General features: G+C 34.4%; 1 protein-coding gene across 3 annotated transcripts; it reads right to left on the bottom strand.

The window, feature by feature from the left end:
• Positions 1–1362: 1362 nt before the first annotated feature.
• On the bottom strand, positions 1363–19544 carry LOC105317228 (exocyst complex component 6B). 3 transcript variants are annotated; one of them, XM_011413809.4, is made up of 24 exons: positions 19354–19544; positions 16813–16978; positions 16035–16173; positions 15849–15894; positions 15496–15700; positions 15089–15247; positions 14891–14959; positions 14678–14761; positions 14468–14514; positions 14219–14339; positions 13925–13996; positions 13767–13816; positions 13204–13357; positions 13018–13041; positions 11677–11786; positions 11461–11572; positions 11130–11209; positions 10963–11017; positions 10730–10802; positions 8731–8837; positions 7606–7747; positions 7032–7105; positions 6492–6604; positions 1363–2919 (listed from the first exon to the last, which is right to left on the bottom strand). In XM_011413809.4, exons 1-24 carry the CDS (start codon positions 19512–19514, stop codon positions 2787–2789), a joined length of 2496 nt encoding a protein of 831 aa, XP_011412111.2. In that variant the 5' UTR covers positions 19515–19544; the 3' UTR covers positions 1363–2786. The 3 variants fall into 3 exon arrangements, with proteins under 3 accessions (XP_011412111.2, XP_011412112.2, XP_034330022.1); XM_011413810.4 differs by lacking the exon at positions 13018–13041; XM_034474131.2 differs by lacking the exons at positions 1363–2919; positions 13018–13041 and having other exon boundaries at positions 6488–6604.
• Between the last annotated feature and the right edge of the window lie 963 nt (positions 19545–20507).

Genomic DNA, 20507 nt, shown 5'->3' with positions numbered 1-20507 from the left:
TCCTCGACATTGTGAATTTTTACCCTTTTAATTGTGACAGCAACGAACGTGATTTCGTGTCGTTTCTAGAACTGTTGAGAGTATATTTTGGGTCAGTACTTTCCCTACTTTAGATATCAATAATACAAGTACATGTAACAGCTTCATGATACATTAGTTTAGTCTTGGCTCATTATACACCACTCACATTTATCAACGGAAGATTCAAGGAATCATTCTTCGAGTATTATGGGGTGATAATTTCGGTCGGGGCGTGATCAAATCCAATAAAGCCCGGGGGGCTTTATGATAGATTTGATCACGCCCCGACCGGAATTATCATCTCATAATATTCAAAGAATGATTCCTTATTACTTATATTTATATAATTTTAAGCCATCGTACGATTAAATATTTAAATATAAATAAGCAAACCCCTACTGGCGCCTCAGTTTGGCGTCATTTGTAGTTATGGGTTATATAGTACAAAATCGATACATAGTGTTATCACAGGCAAAGACACTGGAAAATGTAAATATATATATATAATGCCTAAATAGATAAATAGCCAAGCCAGATTTCAGGTTTTTCTTATCTTCAGCTGATAAAAAGTTTTTTGGTCTGGTCAAAATGGATATAAAATTGAATAAACGTTTTAATGACATATCCAACGTTATGATTTTGATTACTATCAGGTCATAGAAATGATGTAGTAAATAAGACTACAAAACACTACCGGTACATATACCACAAAATGCATTTCCAGCCAAAAATACTAAAACTTCTCCTGGTCTTGAGGTTATCGAACATTGCAGAGAAGCAGACATTAACACCAACCAACGCTTAAGAAAATTGTCTTTTTTTTAACACCCCCCCCCCTTTCCAAAAAAAAAAATCAAAAAAAAAATCGTATAAATATTTGCTGGGCAGAAAATGATCGAAATTAATTTTGCAATAAAAATTTTAAGTGTGATTTTTTTTCCATTAAGAAATATCTTTCTTATCTGAGCATAGGGCTAAAAATATGGGTGGTGGTGGTGGTGGGGGGGGGGGGGGGGGTGGGGGCGTTGACAGTGCAATGCTATTGTTCTGTATGAAGATGGACAGGTTATAAAAACCTCACTTTTTATTGTCCAAAACAGGGGCTAGTTTTTAGTCAATTTTTCTATATAGCACAGTCAAGAAAACTTTCTACTTTACTCCTCATAATCAACCCTAAAAATTTGAAGTATCGCGGTTTTGTTTACAAATTAAACGGATTTCAAACATTCCAATGATAATAAAAAGAATGTTAACATACATGTACATGAAAAAAAAAATTGGAACCAAAATTGAACAGACTAATAAAACACTGAAGATACATACACTAAGTCAAGAAATAACTTATAAACTCTTCAAAGTTTTTATTTCCTCATATTCAAGCATTGGAAATAAATCAACAGAGGTCCATAACTAAGATTAGTATTATGTTCACTCATGATATTGCACATTGTGGTCAATACAATAAATACAGAAAACCTCCCCACCCCTAGCACTCAAACAAAACACGCAGTAACAGTATACAAGTACATGCAAAAAATCCAGGATGTTTAACAAATAATCAAACTTGGGCGTTGGAGTCATGAATATACCTACTGATAACAAAGGAATACAAATAGTTGTTGAGGCTAAAATATTCTTGCACACACTTGTGACATCCAACAAATCTAACATGAACCAAAAATTTAAAATAAAATCTAAATAGAAAAGCACCAATGTGGAATTGTGTTCTTTATGATATGAAAATGGGAGATAACTGGGTTTACTGCATCATGTCAACATTAGGAGGGACAATCATATGCAATATCAAAGACACTCATAAGTATTGTGTCTCTAACACTCACATGGTAAACTTTTGACAGCAAAATGATCAACAAAACAATGCTTATCTACCAATATGAAAATCAGATCCCTAATTCTATGATTGAGTGAGTAGAAATGCAATTTAAAACCAACTTCTCCTGTGGCACATGTGCATGGATTCTAAGCAAGAGTAAAAAATAATCATGCTAGAAGCAGTCTCATTACAGAATGTCATCTAGATTTTGTGTGTGGAACTTTAACTGTACATAAAGGCTGTCATAATCTCTAGTTGATACAATACATAGACTTGCTATAGAATATGTCAAATTTATACCCCCCCCCCCCCCCCCCCCCGCAAATACACCTTCAGTTGAAATTATAAAATCTCTTTAATGACATTGATTTACTAAGTTTTTTTTACCATATATTAACTAACTGGTAATGCACAAGTATTTAATCTTTGTTTAAAAGTGTATATGCCCTACATATCCACTCTGGCACAAGGATATTTAATAATTTACATAAAAGCCATATCATGTTTATTACAATTTATTACCTGTGTCTACTTTGCATCTCATTATAGAAAGAGAAGATTCCAATGGTTAAAACACACAAACAAACATTAGCACTTTGAAACATTAAACAGCATGGCAAAAAAAAAATATCTAAATTTCACTAATGTTAACAGTACATGTACTGTACTTGCATCCATGAAATATTTTGTTTTCTTATGTGTGAAATTTTCGAAAAAGGAAGAAAGTAACAGCAAGCAAACATAAAAAATGTCATCAATGGTGTATAAAATTGATTGGGATCACAGATAAATTGTTTCCATGTGTGCATGTGTGACACTGATTGAGATGTGTGATGTTCTAGGATCGTAGAACTCTGATGGTGGTGTAGGGTATCATCCCAACTCTGAGGTGTCGCTGTGTATCTAAAAGTCAGATGTCCTATCTGGCCCATCAGATTGACGCTGTTCCGTTCACTAATCCCCGGAGCTGTTTCAATACAGTGTCAATGAGTTTTTTCTTGTCTCTTTCACCTTTTTTCAAAGCAGCAAATAGGTTCTTCTTTTTATTGTCTGTATTGTTTAATCTGAAATACAAATGGCACATTTCAGCCATGTACAAAATGCAGAACCAAATCTAAAATAGGAGTTTTGGCTAAAACTCTTTCAATTTCCAGGACTATAACTTCAAACAAGAGGCCCATGGGCCACATCGCTCACCTGAGGAACAATAGGTATGATAAAGTCAGCTTAATGGAGTCATAATAAAAACAATCTGGACAATGTACAATAATACATGTAGATTTTTCCCCCTTGGAACTGGGATAGCCCCGATTGCTGCCAATATTTACAAGAGCAGACTTTAATTACCTCTCCTGCACATGTATAGGGACTCAACGTTACGCAGGCAGGGATGTCCGCACACCTACGCAACTCAACAGGTACCAACGTTAACACAAGCAGGAATGACCACACACTTGCGCCAACAGCTCAACATAACGCAAGCAGGGAGTGCCGCACACTTGCGCTAGAAAGGCCAGAACTCTAGCAGAGATGACCATTTACTAGTGCTCCGCCACATCCACCACAAGCAAGTATGACCACACACTTGTATTTAAGCGATACAGGGCAGGAAAGAGCGCACACTCTGTGTCATAGGCTAGAAAACACGAAGATTAGATAGAGCATGGGTGTCCACACACTCAATCTATCTGTAACTGTTCAAGTTTAACCTCAAACAATCGCACATTGTAATGCAAGAGACACTGTCCCTATATATGTGCCAGCCTAAAATAATTCATAGTATCTAAAAATTGGAAATCAAAAATAAACTAACTAATCCGGCCTAACCCAAAACTACTTATGCAGAACAACTTAAACACATTGAATATTTATTATTGTATAAAAATAATCATCACAATAATTGGTTAACAGTGGATGCATTAATTAAAATAATCAAGAATCAATAAATCAAGGGCAATAACTCAATACAGTAATACAAAAAGATTTTAATGAAAAAATAGCTGCCTGCCTCAATTTTATAGTCATATCACATGTTGAGTATTGCAGTTTTCTAAAAGATCCTTTTCAATTGTTTATATATGGGATATTTAGCTGCATCAAACTCTGAACCTTCTTGTGAGGCCGAAGAATTGTCCTGGAGCCAAAGTCTTAACAATTATAAAGAATCATCTTGCTGATCCGTTTCTAAGAAGAAGATTTTTAAAGATTTGCTCTATATATCCCTATGTAAAACTTTAACACCCCCCCCCCCCCAATGTGGCCTCACCCTACCCCCAGGGATCATGATTTTCACAACTTGAATCTACACTACCTGAAGATGCTTCCACACAAGTTTCAGCTTTCCTGGCTGTTTAGTTTCTGAGAAGAAGATTTTAAAATATTACTCTATATATTCCTATGTAAAACTTCACCCCCCCCATTGTGCCCCACCCTACCCCCAGGGATCATGATTCACAACTTTGAATCTACACTGCCTGAGGATGTTTCCACAAAAGTTTCAGCTTTCCTGGCTGAATAGTTTCTGAGAAGAAGATTTTTAAAGATTTACTCTATATATTTCTATGTAAAATTTTAACACCCCCCCCCCACAATGTGGCCTCACCCTACCCCCAGGGATCATGATTCACAACTTTGAATCTACACTACCTGAGGATGCTTCCACACAAGTTTCAGCTTTCCTGGCTGATTAGTTTTTGAGAAGATGATTTTTAAAGATTTACTCTATATTTTCCTATGTAAAACTTCGACCCCCCATTGTGGCCCCACCCTACCCCCAGGGGTCATGATTTTCACAACTTTGAATCTACTGTACCTGAGGATGCTTCCACACAAGTTTCAGCTTTCCTGGTTGTTTAGTTTCTGAGAAGAAGATTTTTAAAGATTTACTCTATATATTCCTATGTAAAACTTCAACCCCCATTGTGGCCCCACCCTACCCCCGGGGGTCATGAATTTCACAACTTTGAATCTACACTACCTGAGGATGCTTCCACACAAGTTTCAGCTTTCCTGGCTGTTTAGTATCTGAGAAGAAGATTTTTAAAGATTTACTCTATATTTTCCTATGTAAAACTTCGACCCCCCATTGTGGCCCCATCCTACACCCAGGGGTCATGATTTTCACAACTTTGAATCTACACTACCTGAGGATGCTTCCACACAAGTTTCAGCTTTCCTGGCTGTTTAGTTTCTGAGAAGAAGATTTTTAAAGATTTGCTCTATATATACCTATGTAAAACTTCGACCCCCCATTGTGGCCCCACTTTACCCCCAGGGGTCATGATTTTCACAACTTTGAATCTACTGTACCTGAGGATGCTTCCACACAAGTTTCAGCTTTCCTGGCTGTTTAGTTTCTGAGAAGAAGATTTTTAAAGATTTACTCTATATATTCCTATGTAAAACTTCAACCCCCATTGTGGCCCCACCCTACCCCCGGGGGTCATGAATTTCACAACTTTGAATCTACACTACCTGAGGATGCTTCCACACAAGTTTCAGCTTTCCTGGCTGTTTAGTTTCTGAGAAGAAGATTTTTAAAGATTTACTCTATATATTCCTATGTAAAACTTCGACCCCCCATTGTGGCCCCATCCTACACCCAGGGGTCATGATTTTCACAACTTTGAATCTACACTACCTGAGGATGCTTCCACACAAGTTTCAGCTTTCCTGGCTGTTTAGTTTCTGAGAAGAAGATTTTTAAAGATTTACTCTATATATACCTATGTAAAACTTCGACCCCCCATTGTGGCCCCACCCTACCCCCAGGGGTCATGATTTTCACAACTTTGAATCTACACTACCTGAGGATGCTTCCACACAAGTTTCAGCTTTCCTGGCTGTTTAGTTTCTGAGAAGAAGATTTTTAAAGATTTACTCTATATATTCCTATGTAAAACTTCAACCCCCATTGTGGCCCCACCCTACCCCCGGGGGTCATGAATTTCACAACTTTGAATCTACACTACCTGAGGATGCTTCCACACAAGTTGCAGCTTTCCTGGCTGTTTAGTTTCTGAGAAGAAGATTTTTAAAGATTTACTCTATATATTCCTATGTAAAACTTCAACCCCCCATTGTGGCCCCACCCTACCCCCGGGGGTCATGAATTTCACAACTTTGAATCTACACTACCTGAGGATGCTTCCACACAAGTTTCAGCTTTCCTGGCTTTCTGGTTCTTGAGAAGAAGATTTTTGAAAATTTCTCGAAATTTTTCATTAATTTCTAATTATCTCCCCTTGAAAACGGGTGTGGCCCTTAATTTTCACAACTTTGAATCCCCTTTGCCTAAGGATGATTTGTGCCAAGTTTGGTTGAAATTGGCCAAGTAGTTCTTGAGAAGATGTTGAAAATGTGAAAAGTTTACGGACAGACGGACAGACGGACAGACAGACAGACGGACAGACGGACGACAGACAAAATGTGATCAGAATAGCTCACTTGAGCTTTCAGCTCAGGTGAGCTAAAAACAAGTGAAGTATTGTTCTTCAGATGATCTTTATCAAAATAATTCATAGATATTGATTTAATCATGTATCTTTTTCTCAATACACACATTCAAATGGAGCACAAGTGATATCTTAATGTTTCTCTTTGTTGAATTCACTGATATCAAAAAACATGTACTTACTTTTCTAACAGGCTTATGGCATCACTAGGTTTGACTCTGATATACTTGGACGTTGGCTGACCATAGTCTGCTAAATATATTGACCAATCCCAGTTGAGGAAAAGGTCCAAGAGCTGAAAGGCACAAGTGGTATACAGTAATATCACAAGCAATTACATGCATACATACATGTACATGTAGTATCAAAATTTGTGGCTACAAAAAAACTTCCGATAAACAAAAATGAAGCAGATTTATTAGCTACTTGTCAGTCCTAAGCAGAACTTCTAGAATACTTCTAGTGTTTCTTTTTGTCATCTATACCCTCTACAAATTTAGTGCAGGTTTTATGTGATGCACTGTTGAACTTTTGACATATCTGTTTGGTATACTAAGTACATAAGGTAATAATATAGGAGATTTTTTAATAAAATAGGAGTTCTTCTATTTCCCAAAAATATAACATACACCATTTGACAACTGACACCTTTGAAAAGAGATCTGCAAACTGTAGTTTATAAAAACACCATAAAATGATTCAGTTTCTATTAAAATGTGTACCTGTCTTATATCAGCAAAAGCCATCAGGAGAGTGCCATCCCTTATACCAGGAACAGGAGCCGTGGCAGCAAATTCTGAAAGAAAAACATTCCATTTCTTTGAAGGATTCTCTTTCTTTATTATGCTTATATCTTTTTATAGACAAAGGGTCCTATGCTGAGTGACATCAACAAATATTAAAGTGATATCTATGTTGTGATTTTCCTGGATTGCTAGTTTACTGGGTATGTACAAATGCATTTGGACACTGTTATAACTTTTTTTTCATCCTATAAACATTGTGCAAAATTTTATTTCTAAGGAGTTAATCAGAAAAGTCATTTGTGTTGGTAAATGTGATGAAATTTTTCAAGCAGGGTCAACATGTACTTTTTTCTATAAGCTTCATACCCAATATGGAAAGAAACCAATGTGCTGATTGAATATTTTCATATCAAGTTCGTACCCTCAAGGACAAGATAATAGGAGGATTAAAACACACATTTTTCTTAAAAGTGGCTTTAAAATTCTGTCTGCAAATCTATTGAATGTACATGTATACAAGTACTCATTTTTCCCCAAACAACTGACTTACGTTCACACTGGATCAGGTCAAGGTTGAACTGTTGCAGCGCCCCCATGGAAACCTGTCTGACATTATTATCCATCAGGAAGTTCATCAGGGAAGTTGCCACATGTTTACACGCAGACATGCAGGAAGTTTTAGCAACCTTCTCCTGTAATACAATCAGATTTACCCGGTACTTTAGAACTTTATATAAAGTACTATGTACAAGTTTCACAAATTGTTGTCAACTCTATTTATATTATCATTATGTATAGCCTTTAGATTCTTGACCAATATGAAACAGAAAAATGAAAATTTGAAAGCCAGAGGTCATAAATATGCTACTCACACAAGTATTAGGAAAACAAGTACAAAATGTCTATGAAGAGCAATTTTCTCTTACTTAAAATTTTTTTGCATATTTTTTAAATAATTCAGTGAATTTTACCTTTAAAACTATTTGTAACTCTTGCTCTTCTTAAACATTAACATTGCTGAAAGCATCATCATGACTTATTATAAGGTGATACACGTACACTCATTAACATTATTAAACAACAACAACATTTTAATGCACTCGGAATTCTGTGGAATCATTAGAATTTGTGGTTGCTCAATTAAATATGGACTGCAATAATCATAACCAAAACAGCAACTGCTGTCCTTATGAAACATTAACGTCATTCTTTACCCCCCAAATCTTCTAGCTTTAATCAAAATGCTCTAATAAACTAGGAACACAAATAAACATTTACCGAAGGGTTAAAACTTATATCCTGAAATATAATACCAAAGGTTTCAATGGAATGAGGAAGGAAAAATCCCAACCTCATAAGAGCATAGGGTCTTATTTTTTTTAATTTTTGTACAAGAGGGCATAACTTTTTTATAAGTTGTTTTTTTAGTAATTTAAGTTTAGTTTTTGTAATTTATTTATTTTTGTGAAATAAATAAATAAATATAGAAAGTAAGAAACATTTTGCACTTTAGGTAAGTCAGCCTTGAAAAACAATTAATAAAATAAGGTGGACAGAGGAAAGAAATGTTCAAAGACCATTGTTCGTGAAGACCATTATATCAAGTAAAATTCCTGATTGTGATTCACTAAAAATGGTAATGGTAATTAAAGGTCAAGAAGGACATATCACTTACAGGGAGATTAGTGAAAGACATGAAGGTACTCTGGAGAAATGCCACAAGATCTGTGATGTATCCACTGGCGTGTCCCTTAGACTCTGGCAAAGACCAGTCATAGTTAGCTACAACAAAAAAGTTATAACATTGTAACCAAACTGACAACAAAGGGCTCCATTATTTACAACTCACATGTAATTTATGTATATGCATACATTCTTTTAAGAAATAAACAGCAAGTTAAAAAGTTCACCGGGATATGAACTTAGTTGACACCGTGAAGGGCTTCTCAGATGAATTGATCACTTTTATTATTTCTACAATTTTGATTTCATTTTTACATTGCCAAAAAAATCAAATCAAATAAAATAGTGCAGAAATCACATTGCCAAAAAAAAAAACAAGAGGCCCAGGGGCCACATCGCTCACCTGAGCAACAATCGCATTAATTCTGATCAAATTAGCATTACAGTATCAAAATATCCTGACAATTGAGTACAGTAGATCTTGCTAAAAAAATTAAAAATCTGCCAATTTTATCCACCTCTTATTTTTTGGTAAATACCAAGCCCCTTTTGTTGTAACTGTAAGAAGATTTTTCTCTATTCCTATAAACCCCCCCCCCCTTCCCATTTCATGGCCCCACTTTTCTCTAGGGAATCATGGTTTCATCAAACATAAATCTGCATAACCTGTGCTTTCACACTAAGTACTGAGTTTTGGACCGAAAACTTTCCCAGAAGATTTTTAAAGATTTTCTCCATATATTCCTATGTAAAACTTGATCCCCCTCTTGTGGCCCCACCCACCCCCTGGGGACCATGATTTGAATAAACTTGAATCTACTCTATCTGAGGATGCCTCCAATCAAGTTTGAGCTTTTCTGGCCTAAATACTCCTATGTAAAACTTGATCCCCCTCTTGTGGCCCCTCCCTACCCCCGGGGACCATGATTTGAACAAACTTGAATCTACACTTCCTGAGGATGCTTCCATTTTAATTTGAGCTTTTCTGGCCTAATAGTTTTTGAGAAGAAGATTTTTAAAGATTTTCTCTATATATTCCTATGTAAAACTTGATCCCCCTCTTGTGGCCCCACTTACCCCCAGGGACCATGACTTGAATAAACTTGCATCTACACTTCCTGAGGATGCTTCCATTTTAATTTGAGCTTCTCTGGCCAAATAGTTTTTGAGAAGAAGATTTTTAAAGATTTTCTCTATATATTCCTATGTAAAACTTGATCCCCCAATTGTGGCCCCATCCTACCCCCGGGGACCATGATTTGAACAAACTTGAATCAATACTACCTGAGGATGCTCCCATTTTAATTTGAGCTTTTCTGGCCAAATAGTTTTTGAGAAAAAGATTTTTAAAGATTTTCTCTATATATTCCTATGTAAAACTTGATCCCCCAATTGTGGCCCCTCCCTACCCCCGGGGACCATGATTTGAACAAACTTGAATCTACACTACCTGATGATGCCTCCACACAAGTTTAAGCTTTTCCGGATGAATAGTTTTTGAGAAGAAGATTTTTTAAAAATACCAACACATTTTCAATAATTCTCAATTATCTCCCCTTTAAAGAGGGCGTGGCACTTCATTTGAACAAACTTGAATCCCCTTCACCTAGTGGTGCTTTGTGCCAAATTTGGTTGAAATCTGCCCAGTGGTTCTTGAGAAGAAGATGAAAATGTGAAAAGTTTACGACGACGACAACGACGACAGACAACGGACAAATTGTGATCAGAAAAGCTCACTTGAGCCTTTGGCTCAGGTGAGCTAAAAAGCAACAACTGGAATTTCACAATGAGAAGAATTTCACTCCTAAAATTTACAAAAATTACATGAAAATCATTAATGAGGAAATTCTCAATTCTGAGTTATGACTATAGTATGTGCGAGAGAAAAAAACTTACATGTATCAAATAAATAGATATTTCTTCTCCCATTCTGTTTACAAACAATTTACAATTAAGTTACAGTGTACGATATTAGCGGAAAACAGTCTTACCTAGCTCTATAAACTCACTAATCTTCGTATTAAGCTTGCTGTAAATATGTTCCTCTGCATCACTTCTGGAATCCTGCACAAAAATATCATAAAATGACCACCTTTTAAATCATAACAAATCTCATTGATATACGTGTTAATTGAATCACATAAAGGATACAAGGACAACAGGGAAATGGATTTAATTTTGTTGTCACAGTTTAAAATTAAGCGATGATTACTGCGGGTCCTACCTTGAACATGGACGTCCCATGAAGTCTGGCCATATGTACGCTATCACTCTGAGCTCTTAAAAAACAAAATAAATCTTGAACTTTGTTACCAATAGTTAAAGGTCACAACTTGAGTTGTAGAAATAAACAGGATAAAAAATAAATTGTAGATAGGTAAGACTACTTACCCAGTGATGCTAGATATATATTCTTCAAGGTAACTACAGGACTTCTCCAGGTAATTCATATTTATAGCTATCTGTATCAACTAAAAATAAAACAAGAAATATGCCAATCAATTCATCAATTCCACTTTTTTATTCTTCATTCAGATGACACTAAATCACTAATTCTTAATTCATTTTACAAAAATCTCTCTTGCATTGTATGATAACATATGATACTTATATATATACAAGTACATGTACCGGTATATTCTACGGTATGATATGTAATGTACATGGCTATTCAAAATATTATTTATTGTAAATATACAGGTATAGAAGTTATTGCATGTACCTGTAACAAAGTCAAATCTCTTCTCTTGATTAGTGAAGACAAACAACTACCCAGTGTCCTGGTCAGTAACAGATTTGTTGATTTACGGATCATATCATCTATCTCTGTGTGGCTGAAACAATAATAATGCATGTACTAAGTCTTGTTGACAGAAATTTTAGTATATTGTAAGTTGGTACCGATCCACTTCTACAAAATATATATAAGAAGGCATACCTTAAGTGTAGATCAGCAGAAAATTTGAGGCAAGCATTGATATAGGCTTTGACTTGTGTGTAGATATTTGGCACAAAAAGGGAAAATGGAAATCTCTTAGGGAATGTTTCCTGTAAATTATAAAAAAGATACCAACATTACATTAAGAGGGCTTAATCAAAATAGAAGAAATATTTACTGCTACATATACATGTATATACTAAAAGAATTCAGAAAATTACTTGAACTTCAATTTTCAGGTATATCATAACTATATCTTTCGAGCTAAAGAGGAAGGGATCCACTTTTGTACGGTGATAAATAAAACGCTAAATATCATGCATAGTATACAGTGAACAAACTCTGAAGCACAACATGCTTTTTTTCCAGGAGTGGAAAAGTATTCAAATGGTTTCAAAAAAAAAGAAAAAAAGATTTGCACGTCAGCATTAAGCAGCCTGGTTGGAACTTCCAAAACATATATTACTTAAAAAATGGTGTGTCATGCTCTAAAAATTGATAGTTGTCTTCCTTGTCTATAAAGTTTTTGGCAGAAATAATTTAGAAAAAAAAACAGGTGGATAAAAGTGAACAAATATATGAATAAGAAAAACATTCATATGAAAAAAGGAACACAAACAAAAAAGACAACAAAAAACCTACATGTACTGAAAAAAAGGAAAATAAAAAGTACTTTAAATTTATATGAATAACTACATGTAAATTTAAAGAATGTACTCTGTAGTATGCAAAAGTAAAATGTAATGAATACAATAAAAGAAATTAACAATATCAAAGTAAAACAAATAAAAAATTTTGTCATCAACTTGAAACTTTGAAAGCAAATAATATTTAAATTACCCTACTAATCTGTACTATTTGCAAATACATTCTGTGAAATAATGCTTAATAAAATATTTTTTAAAAATATTTCCAGACCTACAAAATAATTATCCACTCAGCAAGAATTCTAAAATTTCCTACAAGACTTGTTTTCCAGCAAAATGGTAAACAACTGCACATGTGCAGTCTATTTTTTAATTAAAAATAATAAAACTTCTGTTTGTGTTGGAAGTCCTACCAGACTGTCTATGATCAAGAAATAATACATGGAATGGAACAAGATTGTTCATGATCAAGAAATAATTCAAGGAAGGAAAATTGAAGACAGTACTTGGATTTTTTTTTCAATTCAGGTTTTCTTGTAAATTTATTACAGGTAACCATTCCTTCATTGGAATTTGATAACAAGAAATCTGACAGAATTTGCATGGGATTTGACATTGACTTTGATGGGATATATTGACGACTTTGATGGGATTCAAAGATCATGCTTTTGTATTGTGCTTAATGTTCTCACACCTTTGACCGATAGTAATCCTTTTCCTAAAAGATATTGATTAATTAACACACATCTACTTGTGGTTCCTTAAATTTCCTAGCATTTTGATATTTGATTTTCACTTTGAGGGCTCAAATCCCAATATTTATTATTTTAATACCAAAATTGATAACCAAATTGATGACCTCATTTCTGGGCAAACTTGCCTGCTCAAGCTCCTCATCTTGGAATGGAAACTGGGTCACAATGGCGGTGTACTCCTCCACGGACTCGACGTAAATGGGTGTGTAGTTATCCTCATTGAAGATCTCATTGAAGATGTCCACCCACTGCCTGGTCAGTATGTCACTGTACTGATCCCTAAAATCATCCAGTTAATATTAATTAAAATTATCCTGATTACACTACCAACAAGATTATGTTCCCAAGAACTAGGAAAATTTTGAAGATTGACCCCCATCAATTAAAATGATTCCACACTATATCATGCTCATACAATTGTCTGAGGTGTTCTTCATACAGAATAAATGTTTGGCTAAAATCTATTATTCCAACTAATATTTTATTTTTTACTATATATGAAAATAAATCTGTATGACTTAGTTATTTTTTTCTTTCTAAAATTTTTTTGAATTTAGGAAATTGAAAAGATACATGTATATGTTTCTTGATAAAAACATTTATCAACTTCCTCTTTTTTACAATTAAAAGTACTAGCAACATTTAAGTTGCCTATTAAACTACATGTGTGTATTTGAATACTACCTACCTCATTTCTAACAATAACTCAAGCAGATGTCCCACACTGAATCCATAACCCTGTCAATAAAAGTGGTACAGGGTAAAAGAAAAACTATTTTTTGTTTTGAGAGGAATGAATCTGAGAAGATAAAATACACCCCTCCCTTCAAAGAGAGTTCCACTTACCCTCAGTGTGTGACAGAACAACACTATCAGCTTCTTAATATCCAGCATCATCTCTGACTCCTTACACAATGCCTTTCAGTATAAAGTAAACAATTCTTTAAACAAAACATTTCATACTGTACATGTTCATGTTAAATACATTTTTTTTTTTAAATCAGAAATAGTGATATTATTGATTTCGAAAGAAAGCACTCGTCTAAAAAATCAAGTCACAAAATAAATAATCAAATAACCAAATTAAATGGATTAAAAGTTTGTCTTAAGAAAGACAGCTAAAAATCAGCAAATCCTTACAGCACTTGTTCTGAGAGAGGCCGCCAGTTTGGAAACAGACATTTCCCACAGTTCATCCATGTAGGCTCGATTGACTAGTCCCTGAGTAGTACTCAGAATGTGATCCTCCACCACAAAAAAACTACAGAGACAACAAAAGTCGATTGTAATCAACTAATACAGTTAAATAAAATCAACTGGATGTACATGCTCATATTGAGAATATAGAGTGACAGCTTGAACACGTCAGGTTTCACTGAAAATTTTTACCCAACAATATCATGGAAATATCTTTTGAAGTTCTCAATGGATTCATGCTGAAAATGAGAATATAAAATTTTGATAAAGCAAATAAAGAGAATCTGATGCAATTTCTTAAAACAAGATGCATTAATATGACAGGTCACATTTTAAGCTCTTTAACAAAAGAAATGTTTGCTTCATGTTTAACAAAACAAACGTTTGTTTTCCTGTACATACCATATTGGATGGCGGTTGAAGAGAGAGGCGGGCTTGTTTCCGTCTTTGTTTTCGGTAGTATGTTTCAAACTTTTCTCTATCTCCCTGTTAATCAAAATAAAATGAATAAAAATCTATATTGTAACAAAAAACCCTTTTTGATGCAACTTAAAACATAGACACACTTAAATCTAAGTTAAGCGTAATTTCACAGTTTTTGTCCACAATACTTACCAATACAGTGTAGATATGAAGACATCTGTAGACAGGAGAAAAGTCTATCAGATCTTGTGCACTCAGTTCCTTTAAACAGACGAAGTTCATTTTTCAATCAAAAAATAAATAAATTAAGATTGTTTTCACTTTTTATCAGAACTATTTTTCATAATCAAACAAGCTAAAATAAACTAAGTTTTTGTCATTTTAACTTACCCCCATATCATCTGCAGCGCTGTCTGCAATAACTGACTTTTCCGTTCCCTCCTTTTCTATTTCCCCAGTGAAAGGATTGGGGGGTTTTGGAGCCCTCTTGGTTTTCAGCTTTTTATTTGACTGAGCAACAGCTGGGTCCATATTGTTTTGTTCTGCTGCCTAAAAAATTGATAAAAAATGTTATTACCGGTACATGTATGAAACAAATAGAAAGCATTTTGAATCCTGCCAACTTGGCCTGCACATACATGTAGTACCAATCTGAGTCTTTCAAGCACTGAGAAATTTAAATCTTCTTTTAACTTTATTCCAATAAGTTAACCTATCAATGGAAATTTATCACATAATCATGTATATTGCCCATTAAATAGCTAGAACCTGTAAACCTTAGTTCATCCAAAACCTACATGCTTCATGGCAATTTCTCCAATTCTTGCAGAGAAATTGCGAATGCTTTCCAAGAAGTCTTTCAGGTCGGACATGCTGGCATCTTTTATTCGTTCTCGTAGTTTTGGAATGGCTTCCTTCATAGTTTGGGAGAACCAGTGTGTCTCCACCCGGGGGAGATATGTGTGCTCTAACTGCTCTAGCGTTTTAAGTGCTGGATAATATCTGAAACGATTCACCAAATATTACGGCATGTAAGTGGACAATTTATAAAAAGCAAGATTTATCTTTTTTATAGCAATTATAAGAATTTGAAGATTTGTTGATGATTTTATTTTTTTTTAGTTAAAATTTAGACACAAGACACACTTACCTTTTTGATGACATCTGCTCTTGGAGTTTTCCATACATTTCTAATACTGCAAGACCAATGAAGAAATTTGCTTAGCTGTCATCTCCAATAAATAAGTTGTTTAAATATATTTTTAATCCACTTTGAAACTTTGCTTTATGCTTATAATCATATAGAAAGTTTTCAGTAACAAAAACAGAAACCAACCTGGTAAACACAGTGTTAGATTCTCTACAGCTGATGCAATGTTTCTTTGGACTCGCCTGCATTTGACAAGTTCTTCCCCCTTAGTTAATAATGGCTCGCAGGAATCTTGAAGATGACTATTGACATCAGAAATTTCATCCTACAAAGTGTAAATATTGAACAATACACTCATAATGTATGTACAGTAAAACACGCTTATAACGAAGTCCCAGGGATGGCCAATTTAACTTCGTTATAAGCGTAATTCGTTATATCCCTCAAGTTTACAACATGAAATAGAGACTTGGGGAATGAAATTCACTTCGCTGTAAGCGTCAATTCATTATAAGCGTGTTCACTATAACCGTGTTTTACTGTACATGTATAAAGTATAAAGACAATGCAAGTATTGGATGAGGTGGTTCAGGGCAAAATGATAAATCAGAATTATTTTCTAGGTTGATACACCCCTGGTTAGAGCCCTTCATCTTTAAGTGCAATTGGGTCAACTTTAAATTGTAAAATGACGCTAACAATCAGTGCCCTAACTAACTACTGGCAATGTGTAACTTCTGATAGTTGGGGACTTCTATAAATGATTTAAGAGCAAAAAATTTCATGTTCATTACATCTAATATATCATAATTTTTTTACTTTGTATTTTTGTAATGTTGTACCTCAATGCAACAAATGACATATCACGTCCCCTCCCCCTCTTCATATTCAAGGAAAGGGGCTGCAAAGTAATGCATGTAATGGGGTTAACGGAACTTCAAGAAAACTTCATGAAATGCCATACCTTCAGCTGGGCAGCATCACAGCTGACTTTCAGGAGTTCGCGGATGGAGTCGATGAACCCCTGGTAGTGGTAGTTACACATCCGCTCAATTTCCTTGTCATGGTTCTTGATGTGATCAGATAAACTTTCCTTGAATTTCTCCAGCTCATCCCCCTCATAGACAGCCCTGAAAGGGTCAAAGTAAAATTTAAACTAGAAAGGGTCAAGGTAAAATTTAAACTGAAGAAGTTAAAAATGTGAAAAGCTAAAAGACATACGGAATGACAGATCAGAAAAATTCACTTGAACCTCTGATTCAGGTGAGCAAAAAATGCAAGATATAATAAAGAGAGTTTTTTTTTAAGTGTCCTTCAGATTTTTAGATTAAAAAAGGAATTGACCACTTTAACACATAAGTGTATTACTAAACAAGAGTTTATTTCCCAGTATTTATTAATCAAACACTGATCTGCAACATATTGTTGTGCATAAAATAACTCAAGAAACTAGAACTTATAATCTATTGCAGATTTTAAAATATTAAAATGTAAATCTCAGTTCCTTTTTCAATGAATCTTAAAGTACATTAGGGTATATTAACCAAACTAAGGAGGAGAATTACAAAACACACACCAGCAACTTAATTTTCTACCGGTATATCCAATATTTTATCTTTCATTATCTTCTATTTAATGACCTCCATGAATATCCTTAACTGCATTCATGAGATTTACATAATTATATGAGATAAAGTGACTGCTGTGATAACCATGCTTTTATTTTGTTAATGCAAGCAGAGGGTCAAAGTAAAATGTCTCCTTTGTCATAGATATGTCATTATATGATAATAAATAAGATGCCACTACTTTATGCATTTTCAAAGGATAGGACATTGGCTAGCGGTAGTTTAAGATGACTTCAAACTCATTTTTATGAATGCAAATGCACAATAATCTATCCATTTAAAATGGTAATGTAGTTACTGAGATGCCACTGGATTTTCACTCATTACCAAATATCAGACTACAATTATGAAACTGTAGAGTGCTCCCTAATTTGCATCCACGCTGTGTGACACAGTTGATAAATTGCTGATTTAAATGACTGATCCATTGATGGAAACAAGCATTGGTAGTGACCCCCTGACCTTCAATTCTACCAAATTATAGTACATATACATGTATCACTTACTGATGTGAATAATTGGATAACAACAAGTTCTTTACCTTTATCTATTTACTGGAAGCAACACATGATGAAAAATTGACAAACTCTTGCAGGAATTTATCACCTGGCCATTTAATTTGACATTTATTTAATCATTATTATTTAATGGGTATTAACACTTATTTTTGAAACATATGAACAAAGAAACTGGTTTCACGTTTTATGTTCTGCCAGTTGAGCATTTGCTTGACCTTTCACCACGTTTTCTGGTTAATAACAATATTTATTTTCTGCATGTCTGTAGCTCAGTGTCTGTGAAATATTCGGATGGACAACCTGGGAACTGCAGTTTGTAGTTTTAGACTGATTGACCTTATTTGCACAAATTACAAAGAAATAATTATTAATCATTAAATTCTTCAGACAATTTACTACATGTACTGATGCCTGCCTCAGACTTTCTCTTAAACACACAACCAACCTTGGCAAATGAAGTCTGTTAAATTCAAGTGCATGCATGCAGATCCAAGTCACCATTTATACATGTATGTAAACAAACTACACTTCTTCACTTTCCAGAGCTGCTGACGGTGTTTGAAAGAACTCTGAGGCAAGAAATGTGATGATATACATAATCAAATGTCTGAGGATTCTTTTCTACAGGATGTCAGGTCCAGTACAATCACTAGATTTGCTACATAGCCATGCCACATGCATACAAGGTGGTCTATAGTTACTCAAACAATAGAATTGCATGATTTTCTTAAAACTGCTCAAAAGCAGTGATGTTTTAACTATCTTTGCTCTGGGTTGCTTTTGTAAAAGTACACAGTACAAATATAGGCTGTCAGTTTCTTACAACTTTTTATCCATTTTACATAAAAACGAAATAGTATAAAAATACCCTATTAAGCCTTCTTCAGATGGGTAAATAAAGCTATGAAGGTAATCAAGCTATGTAATGGAATTTAGTGATTGTACTGGACCTACCGACCTTAATGTTTTCGGAAATAAGATTAGTCAGTCCAAAACCACCACAAGTTTTTACGAGCCATAAATTGCAACTTTTTACCATGTAAGAAACTGCAGCTCACAGGTCATCCATTCGAATGTCATATTTGCTGCAGGTTTGTTGCATATTATATGCAGTAAACCTGCTGCTAAATATTCATAAGGGGTGTGTGGACATGGACATGCTTCATGAACTCCTACGATAATTTTTCTTAATTAACCTGCTCGCCCCATCCAATGCACCGAAAAAATAACATCCCATACATGGGTAAAACTATACAATACACAGGAGACACAGAAACTTCCAATGGCTTTTCAGGAAATATTATGACAGGTGCCTCGGGTATTTGGTTTCTGGTATTTTTGCATTCGAACGCTTCTCACCTGAGTGACGTGCCAAGTGGACCATCAGATGTTTCGATTTCCGTAATCAGGTGATCATGGTGAGCATTGATTGATTCTTGTCGCAAAGATTCTGCGTCTTGGACAGTGTCAGTCAAATTTTTCCAATCGGGGGGTTTCTTGGGTGTCACTTCCGTCGCCATCTTTTATTTTTCCCGTACCTGCGCATGCGTACACAATTTGTCTCCGAATAAGTTGCACTTAAACTTATTCGCGTTATCAAAACTCCACAGATTTCATGCACAATAAATAAAATAAAAGGGATAATCAATACACCAAGACTTATACTTTTTAAGACATTACGTCACAAGACGGCGATTTGTTTTGTTAAAATGAATATTTTGTTCGATTTTGTTGATACAAACAGCTCAGTGGTCTAAAGTATTGGGCTTGGGCTTTTGTTCATATTTACCGAATTTATTTTTTAAAAATTGTTATTTTTATCCAAATTGCATAATTTAAGCCTATCTGACTTATATACTTCTTGAGCATCATGTTATCTATCATACTCATATAATTTCCTACTTGACAGTTTTTAGAAAGTTTAACTATTTTAAGTGTAGTGAGCCACCTTCTTTTATTTCCTTATCTGTATCATAAATATAGTTCGTTAAAAGTATTTATTTTGCTTGCAAGATAATATATGACGGAAAAACTTTTTTATCTTGTTATAAAAGCTCTTTCTTAAGAAAAAAAAAATAATTACAATTTCTACATGAATTAAAGGGACTTGGACACGATTTTAGATCAAAATTTTATTTTTTAAATATAAAATGGTTTACTTGCACATTTTGAATGATTGATAATAGTTTAAGTTACATAATACAGAGGTAAGAATTCATTGTTATGTAAACATAGCTCGAGTATTATATTTGTTTACAAATAATGTTAAGTATGGAATTACCATTTCTTTGACATAATAACTCATAAGAAACAAGGCAAACTCGTTCAATGTGTTTATAAAATATATCATCAATTGAAAAAACCCTGAGCAACATTTGATTGAAACTTAAAACAATAAAACACAAATGTTAACAATAACAAGGCTCGAGCTTTGTTTACAAAACAAAGAATTCTAAACTCTGTATCTTGCTTATAACTCAATATGATCTGACTTTCAAATTTTGAGAAAGCAC

Source organism: Magallana gigas, chromosome 8 (genome assembly GCF_963853765.1).
Source record: "Magallana gigas chromosome 8, xbMagGiga1.1, whole genome shotgun sequence".
NCBI classification, from domain to species: domain Eukaryota; kingdom Metazoa; phylum Mollusca; class Bivalvia; order Ostreida; family Ostreidae; genus Magallana; species Magallana gigas.
The sequence above is the reverse complement of the archived record's forward strand: the minus strand, read 5'-3'. Positions and strand labels throughout refer to the sequence as shown.

Bases quoted from the DNA above. Each gene is read 5' to 3' on its own strand.
- LOC105317228 (XM_011413809.4), bottom strand. From the start codon at position 19,514: ATGGCGACGGAAGTGACACCCAAGAAACCCCCCGATTGGAAAAATTTG. The intron at 16,174-16,812 runs GTATGGCATTTC...TACACTTTGTAG, and splicing joins GTGATGCTGCCCAGCTGAAG to GATGAAATTTCTGATGTCAA. The intron at 6,605-7,031 runs GTACACATTTTA...TGTGCCTTTCAG, and splicing joins CTTTTGCTGATATAAGACAG to CTCTTGGACCTTTTCCTCAA.